The 16,480-nt window shown below is 39.4% G+C and overlaps 3 protein-coding genes across 5 annotated transcripts in view; 2 read left to right on the plus strand and 1 right to left on the minus strand.

The window, feature by feature from the left end:
* Window positions 1-7,097, plus strand: part of creb3l1 (cAMP responsive element binding protein 3-like 1) — a 29,705-nt gene extending 22,608 nt beyond the window's left edge. Inside the window, exons 10-13 of the mRNA XM_057028836.1 lie at window positions 1,911-2,013; window positions 2,104-2,254; window positions 4,961-5,135; window positions 5,200-7,097. Of these exons, the coding sequence (XP_056884816.1) occupies window positions 1,911-2,013; window positions 2,104-2,254; window positions 4,961-5,135; window positions 5,200-5,236 (466 nt within the window). The 3' untranslated portion in view covers window positions 5,237-7,097. The remainder of the gene's footprint in view (window positions 1-1,910; window positions 2,014-2,103; window positions 2,255-4,960; window positions 5,136-5,199) is intronic.
* Window positions 7,098-7,099: 2 nt separating this feature from the next.
* On the minus strand, window positions 7,100-10,153 carry harbi1 (harbinger transposase derived 1). The gene is made up of 7 exons (XM_057028837.1): window positions 10,057-10,153; window positions 9,470-9,641; window positions 9,183-9,385; window positions 8,637-8,724; window positions 8,344-8,551; window positions 8,097-8,272; window positions 7,100-7,357 (listed from the first exon to the last, which is right to left on the minus strand). Exons 2-7 carry the CDS (start codon window positions 9,632-9,634, stop codon window positions 7,157-7,159), a joined length of 1,041 nt encoding a protein of 346 aa, XP_056884817.1. The 5' UTR covers window positions 9,635-9,641; window positions 10,057-10,153; the 3' UTR covers window positions 7,100-7,156.
* Window positions 10,154-10,286: 133 nt separating this feature from the next.
* Window positions 10,287-16,356, plus strand: atg13 (ATG13 autophagy related 13 homolog (S. cerevisiae)). Of its 3 annotated transcripts, none has more exons than XM_057028833.1 (18): window positions 10,287-10,451; window positions 10,987-11,067; window positions 11,156-11,236; window positions 11,333-11,452; window positions 11,644-11,690; window positions 12,173-12,313; window positions 12,385-12,425; window positions 12,573-12,669; window positions 12,764-12,871; window positions 12,952-13,037; window positions 13,152-13,255; window positions 13,821-13,904; window positions 14,420-14,523; window positions 14,598-14,742; window positions 14,837-14,914; window positions 15,059-15,166; window positions 15,328-15,456; window positions 15,536-16,356. In XM_057028833.1, exons 2-18 carry the CDS (start codon window positions 10,999-11,001, stop codon window positions 15,611-15,613), a joined length of 1,620 nt encoding a protein of 539 aa, XP_056884813.1. In that variant the 5' UTR covers window positions 10,287-10,451; window positions 10,987-10,998; the 3' UTR covers window positions 15,614-16,356. The 3 variants fall into 3 exon arrangements, with proteins under 3 accessions (XP_056884813.1, XP_056884814.1, XP_056884815.1); XM_057028834.1 differs by having other exon boundaries at window positions 14,598-14,721; XM_057028835.1 differs by lacking the exon at window positions 13,152-13,255 and having other exon boundaries at window positions 12,952-13,042.
* Window positions 16,357-16,480: the final 124 nt, after the last annotated feature.

Genomic DNA, 16,480 nt, shown 5'->3' on the forward strand with positions numbered 1-16,480 from the left:
ATTTTCCTGCTTTTCACTAAATGTGTAGAGTTGACAAGTCTTTATGTGGTCCAACAAAGGAAAAATGTTTTGAAAAATAAGCCATGAATCTCATCCCTAAAATAGAAGTAAATGTTTCATTTAGCAATAACAGATAAATAATGTAGCATACTTCAGGGACATGTTTGTCATATATAAATACAGGGACACGAGTATGAATCACTAGATATTGATTCATTAAATTAATGTTTCTTTTTATTTTATTGACCACTTTATCACTTTTAAATTTTGCACAGTTAAAAATTATTTTAAAAAACAACATTTAAGTTAGAAAAACATCTGGTAATACTCAGCAAAAAGGTACAAGCACCTCAAACATCGACTCAATTTCAACTCCTCAAATATACATAGTGACATTCCATGACTGGGTGTAGACATACACGGTTGTGTCTGTTACAATGACAGAATTACAGAAATCCGGCTACTTCATAAGCAAAATGCAGAGTCTCAAAGCTCACCCAGTTATTACAATAACCAATGTGCCATTATCCTGCAGGGGCTAAGTGGGTAGGTGTGGTAGCGTGTGGTACATAAGGGGTGAGAAGCTGTCTGTCTGTCTGGCTGTCTGTGGCAGCCTCAGTCTTTTATTAAAGCTGCAGCTTAACAGCAGCTTTCATTTAGGAACACAACCCCCTCTGTTACCACCCATGCACACACAAGTATGTTAAACCACCAGCAGGAACAATGAAGTAGCACCAACTGGCAGACATGAGTCAGCCTTCACACTCGTCACAAACGTCTCTCAAGTCTAAATCTTTTTTAATAAGTCAAACACATTTAGCCCCTTCCCTCCTAAACATGGCTGCAATGTAGTTGTTATTTTATTTTAAGGTTTTCGTGGCATTATACGTCCACTCGCGCTTGGAAAAATATCCTCTTCAAAAGCCACATGTTTTAATACTGCATTACTCATTACTTTAATACTGATTTAGATTATCTAACATCAAATAGTGCCCTGACGTGTGGATGAAAGTGTCTGTTGTCATGGTGATGTAGTTAGTTGGAACATTCTGGTTTGTTCTCAACAGGAAAATGAGAAAAACCTACCAAAAATACACTGTAAATTAAGTCTACAAAAAGAAATACGCGTGATTTTGTGCTTCTGTAGCACCAGACTGAAAAACTTGACCAATACCTAAGTTTCCACAGGGGTTCATGTGCTTTTATAACTAAAATTAGATGAAAAGATAAATGATTTTTGTATAGTTTCACAACAGCTGTGAAATCAGAGGTAAACCTCAAAAGCAAGAGGTCTTGGGGGAGACACACCGTTGATAAAATGACTGGCACTCACATGCTGTGTTCCTGTATGCAATAGACAGCCACATTAAAATGAGAACTCCTAACACTAATTCTCACTACTTTTGCTTTGAGTTGCATCCTCCTGCTCCTGCTTAAATCCAAATTCCTATGTAAGACGTGTACAGCTGGAAGCAGCTCTCTGTCTCCACTGAGTGGTAAGACTGTGTTGTCACATCTCGTGATGACTCGTACCACTAGAGCCCTGGTCTCCAGATGATACTTGGAGTCCATAGTTTGCCGGTGTATCCCAGTGGACAGTGGACCTGAAACAAAACAGTATGTGAAAGGAGTGTAGAGTTTCATCTCTGGTTTGAGGGGGTTAGAAACTGTATGCAAAGTGCTTCTATCTCTTCAACCTGCTAGGGCTACGGAGATCCAGGTGCATTTTTAAGACCCAGGAAAGGGTCGCTGTTGAATGGTTGCCCGTCGTGTTTGAAAATCAATATGCACCTGACAATTATTTTTAACATGCGTAGAGGCATTTGATGTTTCTGACACATGAGAATTTTTCATTCATCCTCTCATTTCTGGCTCTGTGTGTTTGTCCTGTGTGCATTTTCTGTGTTTAGATCTCTCCTACAGCAGCTCCAGAAGTTGCAGACATTGATTTCAGGGAAAGTTGTTCCCCATTCATGTAAAATTGCCTCAACTCAAACAGGGACATGTCTGATGGTGAGTGTGTCCTGGTTGGTGGGCTGCTTCTAATGCACATTAATGAAGACAAACCGTGTCCTGGACATTGACAAATGTCTGTTCTGGCAGATGATGGCTTTGTGCTTCGTTCTGGTACTGGGCTCCTTCTCGTCCTGCCTTTCACCGCTGTCCTTCCCCACCGACACCTCTCCTTTGGCCTCGACCTCCCGTCCCTCCTCCCCTAAACCTTTGCCATCAGCAGACCTCTATACCACTCAAGGTAGGTCCACAACCATTCATTCATTGTCAATACTAATTTGTTCAATGATGTGAATGCTTATCAGGATTAACACAAAAAATACATATGACTTTTTAGACTAATTTTTGAGTTACTAGGTAAGGTAGGTAAGTATTTTGACACAATCAGTGTACAATTAATATGACACTACCCAACAGTGTAGAATGGCTTCATGGTTTTTTTTAACACACATGCCCTAATCTTAATTTTTAATCCAGTAAAAATGCAGTTTATTAAGAGTTATAGTGAGTATAAAAAGCTACATGCCAGATGCTTTTTCCACCGCTAACATGATCAAAGCGTGCACCTTTGGTGTGAATGTGGCTGATTTCAGAAGTAACCAATTACACTCAAACTCCTGTTAAAACTCCTGCCATCATTGAACGTGACTGATTAATCTCAGATAAAGTGCAACTTTTCTATCAGGGATTTAGTTACATGTTCTTGGTTGTATCTCACAGCATGGTCCACAAAGGCCTTCTTGAGCACCAGAAAGATATTATTGTTGAAATATATTAGTCAAGATGTTACAAAAGAATTCCCAAGGCATTAGGTCATCATCAAGTTGAGGAAATATGGCACAACAAAGAACTGGAACCCGAGTCCCTAAAATTGATAAATAGATTGGAATATTACCATTAAAGGACCTGGAGGGATTTCTAGCATATACTGGCGGTGTAATGTAATATTTGTGACAGCAAACTCCCATATTCTTCATATATTTGGGCTAGTGGGTGCAAATGGAAGCTCTTTTTTAATCAAGAAAAGCATTGAAGCCTGGCTAAATTTTCCAAAAAGATACATGGTGTTTTAACAAAATGACCCAATCCTACTTCCGGATGAACAGAGGGCTGTGCAGAGGAAATGCCCTCGCAGCACTCCGACAGGTTCACAGCAGTTTTGCAAGAAGAGTGTTGATATAGTGTCAAGTCGAGATGTGCCTTGTTAACAGACGTTTACCAAGCAAGTACCGTCATCAAGTCCAGGGGTGGTTTAAAAAAAGGACTAAAAGATTTCAGTTTGTTCTTCATTTGAACTGTTCACATTAAATAGCTCATTATGGGTAGAAAAGGGGGTTTTCTTTATTAACCTGGTAATAAATGGACCTGTAGACTTTATACATCCACTCTGGTGATATCTGTTAATAAATAGAGCATCTTTTTTGTGAAGAACCATCAACAAATTGTAACAAATGATTCCATGATTCACATGAAAATTGTACCCATTAAACTGGTCCAGAATACTTTGTGTTAGAAATGTTCACATCAGCAAGCTCATGGATTAGCCCTAATGTCTTTATTATTGGGAATTATATGACTGATAACTGTCATGAAACATGGATGGATGGATGCATTCAGAGATTTAAGTCACATTTTTGAACAGCTGATACGTTACCACTGTTTGCTATTGTAGCTGAAGCATTTACAGTGTGAGCACAGATGGAGATGTGCAAACGAAATACAGTAAAATCCACAAATGTGCACATTGAACTGTACGTATACACAAACACTTTGACCAGCATCCAGTCTTCAACCACCTGAAGTGGACCCACGTCAGCCCACTGCTGATAAGAGCTCCACTGGCTACCTGTAGCTGCCCACATTAGATTCACGGCACTTATGCTGCCCCACAGAGTACTCGCTGAATCTGCTCCCTCTTCCGTGCACAATCTTCCTCGAGCCCATGCTACCCTTCTGGCGCATTCCGCACAGCAATATTCTCATACTTTGTTGCCCAATGGTGGCACAACCTCCCAGGCTCTATCAGCCCAGGGGCAACACTCTCGTCCTTCTTGAAGACACAGGTCTTCGGAGATCAGCTGTCCTCCTACCAGCACTTACCTTTCTCCTATCTTTACTCACCTCCTTACTCCTTCTCTCTTGTTTATCGCTCTTCACTCCCCTACCACAGTTGTGCACCGTTGGGTGATAGTAGCACTTATACTGGGTAGTTTACGACCGTAAGGTAGATCTTAGTTACATTATTTTCTGTTGTTTGTGTCTCTCGCTGTCTTTTTGGACAAAAGTGTCTGAAAATGTTAAATGTAAAAGTTTTCTGTGGTAAAATCTAACTACTACAGATGAATCATCATTTAAAGTTCAAGAAGCCTCTTAATAGGATCAGTTGATTTTAAGTGTGAATTTTGTTGCACTTCTTCTGCGGTACATCCCCAAATTGCCCACAATCACTGCAAATATGTTGGGAGAATTTGCATTTGCCACTACTGCTACAAGGATTCACCATTCAGCTGTAGCTTGTGTTACGTCACAATCTATCAATGTTAATATTTAGTTTTTGAGCCTTTATTAAAAACGTGTGCATTTTTTTTGCCCGTATTAACAAATCTCACTGCTGTTTACAATCATAACACAGATTAATGAATTGTTTTTGCATGTTAGCAATGGCTAAATTACGGATTTCTTTTTTCTACGTGGATTTACAGATTGTTTCACACATTCACAAATAGTTTGGTTGCAGTAATGGCCCCACCAGTGGTACTGGAATAAAATACATATTTGGTCAAAGAAGAGAAAACTATGATGGCTTCAGTTTCTTTAAGAGAGTGAAAAACAAACCAGAAAATTGAAATAATAAAAGTTCACAGAAGCAAAATGACAATTATGTGAATTTTACTCTGTAATGACTCATTGAGCCAAGAGAAATGCAGCACGTGTGTCTATGTTACAGTTCGTTCCCGCAGCCTGCTCTTTTTTAACGAAGACTCCCCGCTGGAACAGAGTTTACTGACATCAGAGGGTGAAGGAGAGAGTCCGGTGGCACAGCGTCACACTCACATCCAGACAAGGCGATACACAGCAGACATGAGCAGCAACCTGACAACTGCACCCAAATCAAACCACAGGTAGATAGAATACAACAATAATAAAAGCAAAGCAACATGAGCTGAACGCTGCTTCTGCCCACAGAGAAACAACAGAAGATGCAGCATCGGAATTCTTCTGACGCAATCGTGACACTGGGCCTAAAAGAACTTAACCTTCACCATTTCTTTTGGTGAACTCCAGTCGGTGCACTTGTCCTGTCCTGCCTCATCGTGCTGCTGCTACTTCACTTCTCTCCTGCAACAGCCTGCCGGGATGCCTTAGGGGACGTTTCATCACATTAGATAGCTATTATTTTGGTGGAGATGATTTTTAAAAAATATAGGAACCACAGGTCATGCAAAGTAACTCAAAATTTAAGCAGAATTAGAACCATTTCAACTAAGAAGAGGTTGAAGAGGTGTGCTGTTGCTGTTGACCTCACTTTCTATCAATCAAGAGAGAGCAAAGAGTTATGTGGTAACCCAAAACCTTTACAGAAAATTGTGGTCCAAACTCACCACTACATGCCACTAAATACACACTGGACCATTATTATTATTACTATTGCTTTTTAGGAAAATGCACCTTTAGTCTATTATTTACATCTAGAAAAAGCCCAACAGACTGAGCAGTTTTATTAGCCAGGCAGTGTAGCAGAAACGCATCACATCAGTTTACCTAGCACATTTTCACTGGCAACTTAGAGGTGCCTGGCCTTTATGCCTTATGCCCATACAAATCTACGCTATAATACACTACATTTAAAGGAACGAGGCCATAAAAGTAGAGAATTGACCGAAAAAAAACTTGCGGCGATGTGTCCTTGGTTTGGCTAGCTTCGAAAATGTTTGCGATTTATTCACAGGTTAATAGTGAATACATCACTTTCGAGTGTAATTTCTACATCAGGAAATAATACATATTCATATACAGCGTCAACTAGGTCCTATGGAAGATAGGTTTATATGACAAAAAGGTATTTTTATGAAACTGAAATTAGTAATATATTTAAAACATAAAAATCAGCATATTTATTTTATGCTAAGAAAAATTTAACTTGTTCTCAAGATTAGTTTCTGATTTTTCTAAATCCATTAAAACATAAGAGTACAATTAAATATTCAGAGTATAGAGAAAAAAATCCTATTGAAAATGTATCTTGGTTTTGAAACTGAATGTCTTTTGGCTTCTAAGTTTTAGGTGATTTATGTCAACGTCTTTTTTTTATTTTTTATTTTTTTAATCTCACTGCTGTCACATGTAATCCTCCCAGTGTCCTCTTCCCAAAGTGTTAAACAAACAAAATAAAATATCTAGGGTAAATTGTAGCCCCCAGAAGTCAGACAATCATCACAAATCTACCATCAGTCCCATTAAAACAAAATTTGCTTGTGTGACAGCAGTGTGTGTTTTGTATTTATTCCTGTTTGTAGAAAGTGTGTATATATTGATGAAATCAGAGGATTAATACATTCCAGAGGTCAAACATGACTAGCGTCACCAAAATAATTGATTTGTCAGAGCTGAAACTAACACCTTCACAGAAATAGCTCTCAACAATATTTGTATTTTCCACTTATCAACAAAACAAAACTGCAATACTTCAAAATATACACCCCTGTCAACAGTCAGAATGTCTTACTGTACATAAATGATGCCCTGTTGTGCATTTGTGTTGTAAATAAGGGCCTTGTTTTGTATTGTGGACATTTAAGATTAAAAATGCACATTCAAGAAGGAAAAAAATAATAAAAACAGGACAATTCCAGTGAACTTTGTGGGGAAGATAAGAAATGCTTGAATTTGTAAGAAACACAATGGGATGATGATTCAGTGTTCTCCGTGAATATTGAAGCACATTCCATTGTCATTTGAAGTGTTTTTGCATCATATCTTCTTGTTGTATAGTGTCTTGCATGTTCCTCCATATCTAACTATGTTATCTTAGTGTAGTCAGTAGAGTAGAAACCAGCAAAATATTAAAAAACTGCATCAGCAAACCTTTGTCTTCAGGCTTGATTTTAATAAGACAGTTGTGCTTCCATGCTTTATTCAATCCTCAGCTAAAATGTTTGAGTATGAGACTTCGTCGGATTTCTTCTGCTTGGCTGTCATTAACCTCAGTTCTCTCTTCCGTGCTATCGGGCTGCTCAACAGGAGCCACTCTCTCCACTGCCCAAGCATCAAATCCTGACTGCAGAAAGGCATTGTGGAGAACGCAGCAGGCCAACAGGATTGCCGAACTCCTCTCTGGAGAGTACTGCAGACAAGCAGATGATGGTGCTTTGTTATCAATGGTGTAACTTAGTGTTAGCAACCACCTGCTGGATACGCTACATTAAAATGTATCTGATACTTTTCACAACTCCAGATTGAGCTCAGTATTAGTTTGAATCTGACTTCTTGCACAATAGATGTATTTACACAGGTCTAAAACAAATGGCAACATTGTTAACCCTTAATCCACACTTTATCTGTGAAGGCTTCGGCACCCCAGGTCAAAATTTCTGTTCCGATGAAAGTTACAAAGTTAAACACCTTTCAATATTCCCGGCACACTATCAGTGTATTATTTTGGTTTTGTACAACTTTAGAGAAAAAAAGAGGGAAAGAATGTGAACGCCAGGAGATTTGAGTTCTCAGATAACTTATCAAAGTTATCAGACCTAAAGTGCTGATGGTCACTTCATTTTAAGTTCTTAAGCGTCAAAAGCCCTGCCAGGACAGCTATACTTCATCCACCATACTTGTAATTTAATCATTTCATGAGGCAATGTATATAATATTGCAAAGAAAGGCAGGAATGCTAGTTGGTCCTATAGTCATTTGAGTGCATATACCTTATATAGCACAAGATTCAATGGCTTGAAAATACATAGTTAATGGGATATACAGTGGAGTTTGAAACACTAAACTGCATGTTTGTTGATACATTTAATTCTGCAATGTGAATAAAATGTTTGATTTTAATCCAAGTTTAGTGAACAGCGAAACAATACCTGCAGATATCCTTTGGAGCCGTCCAAACATTTAAATCTGCTCTGAATTGCTCTGAAGGTTCTGTCTACAATCTCACACGTAGCAGCATGGGCCAAATTATACTGAAGCTCTGCTGAAGATTCTGGGCTGTCAACCGGAGTCATCATCCACTTTCTCAGAGGGTACCGGTGATCACCTGGAAGACATGATGCAAAAAGGTTTTCTTAATGTGTTCCTTTTTGGGAAAATATAAAATCTACACCTCACCCAGCAGCCATCCTTCCTCAGTATATTGCATTTGTTTGCTGAGGTTGGAGCTCTGTAGAATATCAGTGTCCTTTAGACCCCCTGGCCAATTAGTCTCTGCACTGAGCAACAGTCCTTGGGCATTACAGACCAACTGACAGCCAACAGAGTGAAATCCCTTCTTGTTCACATATGATAAGTCTTCAATGGTTGGAGCCTTGATAGTCACCTAAAGCCAAAAGAAACAGAAACAAAAGATCAATACGGCTCTGACCAATAATATTTGTATATTTTTAACACATTCTAAAATATACCTGAACACAGTCCAAGACCCCCAGAACTCCAGGTAATCCTGCCACCCTCTGAAACTCTTGAAAGGACTGCTCTCTGCTCAAAGGATCTCTATTTGTAAACCATGAGGTATGACAGGTTACTAGAAACATTATGTACCAGCACTAAGGACATCAACCGGACACCGACATGCTGACTTTACATTAAATTATCATGATACTTTGTCAATATATACAATGCCACAATAGATGGGTGATGCAAAACATGATGCAAATATATTTACAAAGGATTTACTGTTGAGGTAATTTGTATCCAAATGAAGTCTATTTTCTGGTTAAAAAAATCAATATGAACAAACATAATTCTAACCATAACCATAGCTATATACCGTAATGCAATGCAGGTCTGAACTATAAGTGTAAAAAAGCAAAACAAGATTTAACACTGGCCCAAGCTCAGCCACAGGAAAAATCATGTTTTTAGGAGACACACAAACATCAGGCCTGGAACTGAGAGAGCCATCTTGACTACTTGTGACCCTCATGTAGCAAAGGAGCTTTGCAACTTACAGGTTAAATGTGATAAACTGTGGAGCTTTCTCTACCAGAGCTCTGGTCACATCAGACACACATCTTGACATGGACGCCTGGCTGATGCCTATAGTAGTGCCCATAGATGTCTGGAAAGAGCCTGATGTATAGAATCCCAAAGCAGCCAACACCTGCACCTCTGGGCTGATGGCTCTAGATCGTTGTGTGCGTCTACAGAGAGCCTAAAACACAGAAAGTTATCGTGATACAGTCGTGTATTTGCTCCTTTTGAAGAAGAAAAAAGTATAAATTAGGTCAAAACTCACCTCTTGTAGCAGCTCTATCAGATACAGGATGAACTCTCTGGGGAAGCCAAATTGTGAAAGCAGGAAATTGTCTGAAACAGACTCCAAGTCGAAGCGGTCCAAGGTCTTGTGACCACGTCCATGTAGAAGTAGATCACAGTCCAGGATAGCTATTGGGATTGCCATTCTATGGCTAAACATGCATTAATTAATTGACTTTCACACAATGTTTGTACGGTAACGGATGCATTAGGTTTATCTCATAGGAGAACCCTCTACAATCAGATACACGCTATCTTGCAAGATATACTGTAATTCTATTTTCAAATGTTGAGGCGTAACTATGTTTGCTTTTGTTTTGTTATTAAATGGAAAAACTACTGTAGTAAATAACATTCCATTAAACGATACATTTTTTTTTTATCAATGATTTTCGTTCAGCCTTTAAGTAGCTAACTAAATGCTGCACGAATTACCCTCCAAAACGTAACTTTGTGTAATTTTAGGGTCGACACTTTGTCCTGTATTCAATAATAATAATTAAGTAAATGCAAAACAATCGATATATGATTAATATTTCTTTGCAATGTTAAGGAAAGCGACCTCACCTTTACGGTAACATTTTGTCAACAAAGATTTAGGAACACACAACTGACCACTTGCTTATGCCGATTCGATACACCAAAAAAGCGTAATTCCTTTCCGTTGTTTAAATATAAAATCAAAATTAAATAAAATTACAGCTTCATTGACAGATGTACTGTGTGAAATGCATTTTTTGTTGATTAACTTGTAACATTTGTAGACTGAAAAATATGACGAAAATGTCTTTTTGAAACTGCAGTTATCCAAACATGTAAACATGGAGTAGATAAACGGGAAATAGTTCAGTGTAGATATTGTGTCTACAAGTTATACGAGTTTGAGAATTCTGTGCTTAATCTTGACCTTTGTAAATGCACGAATACTTCATAGAAGCTGTGGCATTAAGGAACAGACGAATGTAAGTTTTTCTGGTAGAACGTGAAAGTGCGTTATAGGTGTCCAGCCAGCAGATATTAGCCACGGGCTAATGTGCGCTCGCTAATAGGTCGATTTTTGTCCTTTATTGAAACAGAACAGTTAGCGTCGATGATGACATTTTATACACTACACTGTTTTCTCTTAACAATGCATTCTGTACTTTGCTTATGGATAGCTTATTGTGACCTCCTGGTAATTATGAAAGCATTGAGGCCTCAATGGCCAACCTATGGCAGTTCATGTTTGGAGGACTAGCTATTTATATACTGTATATAGCAATGGACAAATAATTTAAATAATTTTTCACCAGAATCGTAATCCCCGCATTTCATCCCAATTGTTTTTCCCAGCGGGTATTTACATTTGATATTTGAATGTATTACTGTGAGGTACTGTGTCCAGATTTGATTATTAAGTAAATGCCGGATAAATAGCTACAAATAGCTAAAAATAACGCATTCTACACAAAGAAATGAACACATGACAACACTGAGTGGTGTTTTGTCTGACCGAAGGATCATAACAACATGGAGAGTGGCTTGAGTCCTCAAGATAAAAAAGATTTGGACAAGTTCATCAAGTTTTTCGCCTTGAAGGTAAGAATGCTTTTGTTCCCAACAAGTGATGAGGAGTGTAAAAGCCTTTTTCAGTGCAACTGAAGTTGGTCTCATCTCTGATTTGTAGACCTTCCAGGTGATTGTACAAGCTCGTCTTGGAGAGAAGATCTGCACATGCTCTTCCTCGTCACCCACTGGCTCTGACTGGGTAAACTAGGTTTTGCATGATTTTGTGTGTGTTATAGAGTTTTTGCCTGGTTTATAGTGTTGTCCAGGCTTTGATCACAGTGTTTTGTTTTGTTAGTTTAACCTGGCCATTAAAGACATTCCAGAGGTCACTCATGAAGCTAAAAAGGCACTAGCTGGGCAACTTCCAGGCATAGGTCGCTCCATGTGTGTGGAGATCTCCTTGAAAACATCAGAGGTAAAAATTCCATTTTCCCTTTGTAAATAATTTTATATTCAAAAAATACTCAGCACATGATTTATAAAGGACAGGTGTGTGCTTACTGTTGACCATGGCTTACTCAGTCCAGTACATGTTTAATGCTCAAGGTTGCTAAAATGTATATCATTTTTATATTGCTGTGACCACTTTCACTGCCTTTCCATCAGGGAGACTCCATGGAGTTGGAGACGTGGTGCCTGGAAATGAATGAAAAGTGCGTGCATTTTTTACTTATTTTCTTCTTTGAATTGTGTTTGATATAGAGGTGCAATACTAATTAACTGGATAAAGTTATGGGACCGATATAATAACAATGGGTCCCATAACTTATTGCAGTCATTGCTGTATTGTGTGCATGCCTCTGTTTGTTAATGCCATTATTGTTCAATGGCATTGTTATTGTTCATAAAATTTGGAGTTTCTCGTAATGGAGCATCAAGCTTTCAAACATAACTTTTTACAAGTTGTTGCAAAATCCTTAAGGATGTTGGAACTATATACCATTCAGAATTGCTGCACACAGGAATAACTCAATGCAATATGTGATTTGATTTAAGAGGCCATTAAATAAGGAGACAGAAAATGTCTCATTAGGATTGCAGTGGCTGCATGGTGTACTTAGGTTTGCTGGGTACTAGCTGAGACTCACAAGCTGCTGATTTGTAACAAGTTTCTGTGTTCTGTTCCTCACCATAGGTGTGATAAAGACATTAAAGTGTCGTATACAGTCTACAATCGTCTGTCTGTCCTTCTGAAATCTCTGCTGGCTATCACAAGAGTAACACCTGCGTACAAACTGTCCAGAAAGCAGGGACATGACTATGTCATACTCTATAGGCAAGTTGACATTTCCTGTCTGATTATGTAGGTGTTGTGCTCTTTCACTCACTTGTGTCTGTCCGCTTTAGGATTTATTTTGGGGAAGTGCAGCTCGGTGGATTAGGTGAAGGTAACAAAAACTAAGTTTGCTTATATTTAGTTAACATTGATATTTGCCTAATGTTTGATTGTTTGAAATGAAACTTTCTTCATGAATCGAGCAGTTAAAAAGACAGTCTTGTTAAATTGTTATGCTGTGCATGGTGTTTGTGCTAAGGTTTCCAGACAGTGCGTGTTGGTGTTGTTGGTACCCCAGTTGGCACGGTCACGCTGTCATGTGCTTACCGCACCAACCTTGCATTCATGTCCAACAGGTATTTAAAATGGTCCAGATTGTGCTTTCAGTCACATAATCTTTGGTTGCCTTCACCTCAATTTCATCATTGTCCAACTTCTTGAAACATGCAGGCAATTTGAGCGTTTAGCCCCCATCATGGGAATCATTGTAGATCACTTTGTGGACCCCCCCTGTAGCAACCAGCGTCCAGTAAACTTTGGACAGCCCTGCAACTACAAGTATGTATGGAAATGTTGATCCTTTGACAATAAGCAGCTCGCTATAATATAGAAACTGGGCTAAGTGTGTCTGTGTCTAGAGCTCCAGAGGAGGACAGAGGAGCATTTGCAGGGGTTCAGGATTCACAGGAGGTCTGCACCACCTCCTTCTCAACCTCTCCTCCATCTCAGGTTGGATCAACTTCCATCCGCTCTCTGCATATTGTGTGACTTTTCTTCAATTTCCAACCTCTTTCAATTTTCCCCCTTTTTCTCCATTTTTATTTTCTTTGTCTGTTACCTCAGTGTGTGTGCACACTGAGCCCTTCGCCCTCTAAACAGTCTAAGCCCACCCCCTTGGATAGTCTTCAGCTTCCATTGGCTCCTGGATTTGTCACTCACACTGTGAGTCTATACTGGCCACTGATAACTGAACCAATCATTCATCACCAAGGCTTTTTATCTAGTCTGTGGGGCATCTCAATTGCTGATTTGACCTTTTCTTGTCAGAATGACGAGTTCTTCTGCTGATCTGTAAATGTGAGAGTAATAACCCAATTTGCATTGCAGAGAACATGGAAGACACTTTCACAAACAGTACAAAATCCAGCTTAATGGATGTTTTAATGGATTATTGATCTTTATGTGTGATTGCAACAAAAGCTGCCGCTGAAACATTGGATTGAAACAGATTTTCTATGGCTGTAACATGGGCTTTACAGCTGATCTGCCTAAAACATGCTCTCTTGTCTTGCACTACTTCATTTCCACTGCACTGTAAATGCAACAGGAATTGTGATGCATCCGCCCATTCCCTGTAATATTATATTGATGCAGATGAGATCTTTCTCCACTGGAGCCCGTTTACAGCAGCAGACCTATTTTAGCACTTCCATCACACCCGTGCTCAGCAGCGACACCCAGAGATGACAGTGACATGTAAACACTTCCATGTTTTCTGTCTGTCCAGCTGTACTCATCCAGATTATTATACCAGCCGTCTGCCGTGGCAGGAACAGCAGACCTTTGTCAGCCTGCTGCCAATCCAAACCCGGTGAGCTCACATCACATTTCTATGCACCTTGACACCTAGTGAATGCAGTGCAGTTATTTTGGTGTGATTATGCAGCAGTATTGTATAAAAATGAAAACATATTCTAAGAATGTTACATTATGAAATGACATGCCTTAATATTTTTTTAAATATCAATGTATTACACAGTGTGCTTACATTATTTTTTTCTTATCCTGCATCTAATCACGTTTTAGAACAATTCTTGCATAATGCTAACCAATTACTTTTAAAGAGGAACGGGGTTAAAGTTGCATTTTAAAAAATGACATCCCAAAGTGTCTTAGGTGGAACAACTTCTGAGCATTGCAAGACTTTTCCTGGAAGATTATAATAAAAGAAGAAAGGTTTCAAGGTTGAAAAATAACGGCAGACCGCTGTCGTATATTCCTGACCGGCGCCTCCACTCAGCCAGTGACAGGAACTTACCCGGGGAACCCACCTTTGTGATCTTTCCCAATGAACACACCTAACATGGCATTGTTGCTCTTCCTCAGATGTTGCATGCTGGGAAGGAGGGTGGAGTGGTGCTGGTTCCGGCCCAGCCTTCTCATGGAGCCGATGCGCATTTTGAGAATGTAACAAACACACCTGGAAGCAGGTTTGTAGCCGCATTTTTTAGAATAACAACAGAACCAGTGAGGTGTGTACGGAAACATTTGTCTCTGCTCTCAGTGGTGAGGATGACGGCCTCTTGCAAAGTGGGGAAGGCAAGAGGGAAGAAGGGAGGTGCCGGAGTTCCCCCACCTCTGACCCTGTCCAGGCAATAAACGCCTTCACGAGAAAGACGGGGGCCTTTGTAAATAAACCCAGCACACAAGTACTTCATTCGTTGATCATGAATCTTTATTCCAGAATATTTGCTACAGTGTCTCTAGAGTAGTTCTGAGATGTGATTTGTTTTGTGTGTCTAGACACTGACAGCCAATCTGGACCTGCCCTTCTCTGAGTTTGCTCCTCGAGGCCTGGACTCAGAGGAGAATGATCCAATGGTAACAGGATTTACTGTAATGAGACACTTTAGTTTGTCTTTTAATATTACCAATTTTTTATTTGAGTTATTGACACCATTATTTTCTAATGATTAACACTAGATCGCGCTGCTTATTACTGTGATTTGGACATTCTGTGCGCAGGTGCAGCCGCCAGACTCTCCACTTTGCACATCCCCCCTCCAGCGCAGCCTTCATTCTCAGGGCTCAGAGGGCTCTGGACCACACGATGACTTTGTCATGGTGGACTTTGTAAGTGTCAGCTGCTTTGTGAGCATATACCGGTAACCTTTAAATTGTTTCTGCGGACTGCACAGTAAAGGCTTCATACTGCAGTCTTAAAGATTTGTAACATTAAGTTTGATGTACCTAAAAATGAGTCTGTGTTCATTTTAAACATTTTGTCTCCTTAGCGACCAGCTTTTTCAAAAGATGATCTGTTGCCAATGGATCTCGGTACTTTCTACAGAGAGTTTCAGAATCCCCCGCAACTAGCTAGTCTCACGCTGGACATTAGTTCCCAATCAATGGCTGATGACCTGGTAAACAAGCTTTTTGCTTTTTAAAATGAGCATTTAAAGAACCATTGCCAAGACTGGATTTTGTTTTTCCTATCTGCAGGACTCGCTTCCGGAAAAACTGGCGGTGTATGAGAAAAACATCGATGAGTTTGATGCTTTTGTGGATACGCTCCAGTAGATGAGAACTGCTGATTTGGGGCAGTTTGAGGAGAGATTGAGACTGGACACAGTAGTTGAGGGTCACACTTTCTGTCACATGAAACCACCTGACTGTCACTTCTGTAAATACTTTGTATGCCAAATATGACAATTTGTCCGATGTTTGTTAACTCGTGTGGCTCCCAGTGTTTAGTCACAAATGCAATTTCCCTATCATTTTCATCACGCATACAGTTTTCCTTCTCACTCTTCATGCTCTCTGTACATCAGTGCGACAGATCCAAATCTTAAGAAAAAAATTAGCCCGTGAATCTTTGATTAGATGGAGCTTGTTAGGATTTGAACTTTAATGTTGGAAAATTGGTCAGCACAAAACTGTTGCAGGGCCACTTAGTTGGCAGTTTGTAACCCCACAGAAGAGTGAAGGACTTAAAGTCAGAGTCTGACAAGCTGAAGGGGTGTTAAATGTTCGGATAGTAAACCAACATCCGTGAAAGTAACCTCCCTACATTGCTCAGACGAGCCTGTTTGACTAAGGACAACCTACAGATTTAATTACCTAAAACAATACAGTATGTACTATTCATGAAGTTAAGCACTACTGCCAGGCTATACACACGTTCGTGTATATTTAGTAATTTTGTAAAGCTGTGGTCTAGAGTCACAGGACTTGTAATTACTGTTTAATTGGTTTGGCTTTAATTTAAATGTTTTGCTGCTGCTAGGGTAGATGTCCTAATAAAGCATGACTGATCTCTTCAACTGCTTGATTTGTGGGAGCCAAATTCTTTAACTTGGTGTATTATAAAGCATGTGACATAGGCGAATGATACAATGACAAATGTGTTCCATTTTATGTCAAATATTCAAAGATCACAAACTGCTG

The sequence above is a fragment of the Takifugu flavidus genome, chromosome 3, assembly GCF_003711565.1.
Source record: "Takifugu flavidus isolate HTHZ2018 chromosome 3, ASM371156v2, whole genome shotgun sequence".
NCBI classification, from domain to species: Eukaryota; Metazoa; Chordata; class Actinopteri; order Tetraodontiformes; family Tetraodontidae; genus Takifugu; species Takifugu flavidus.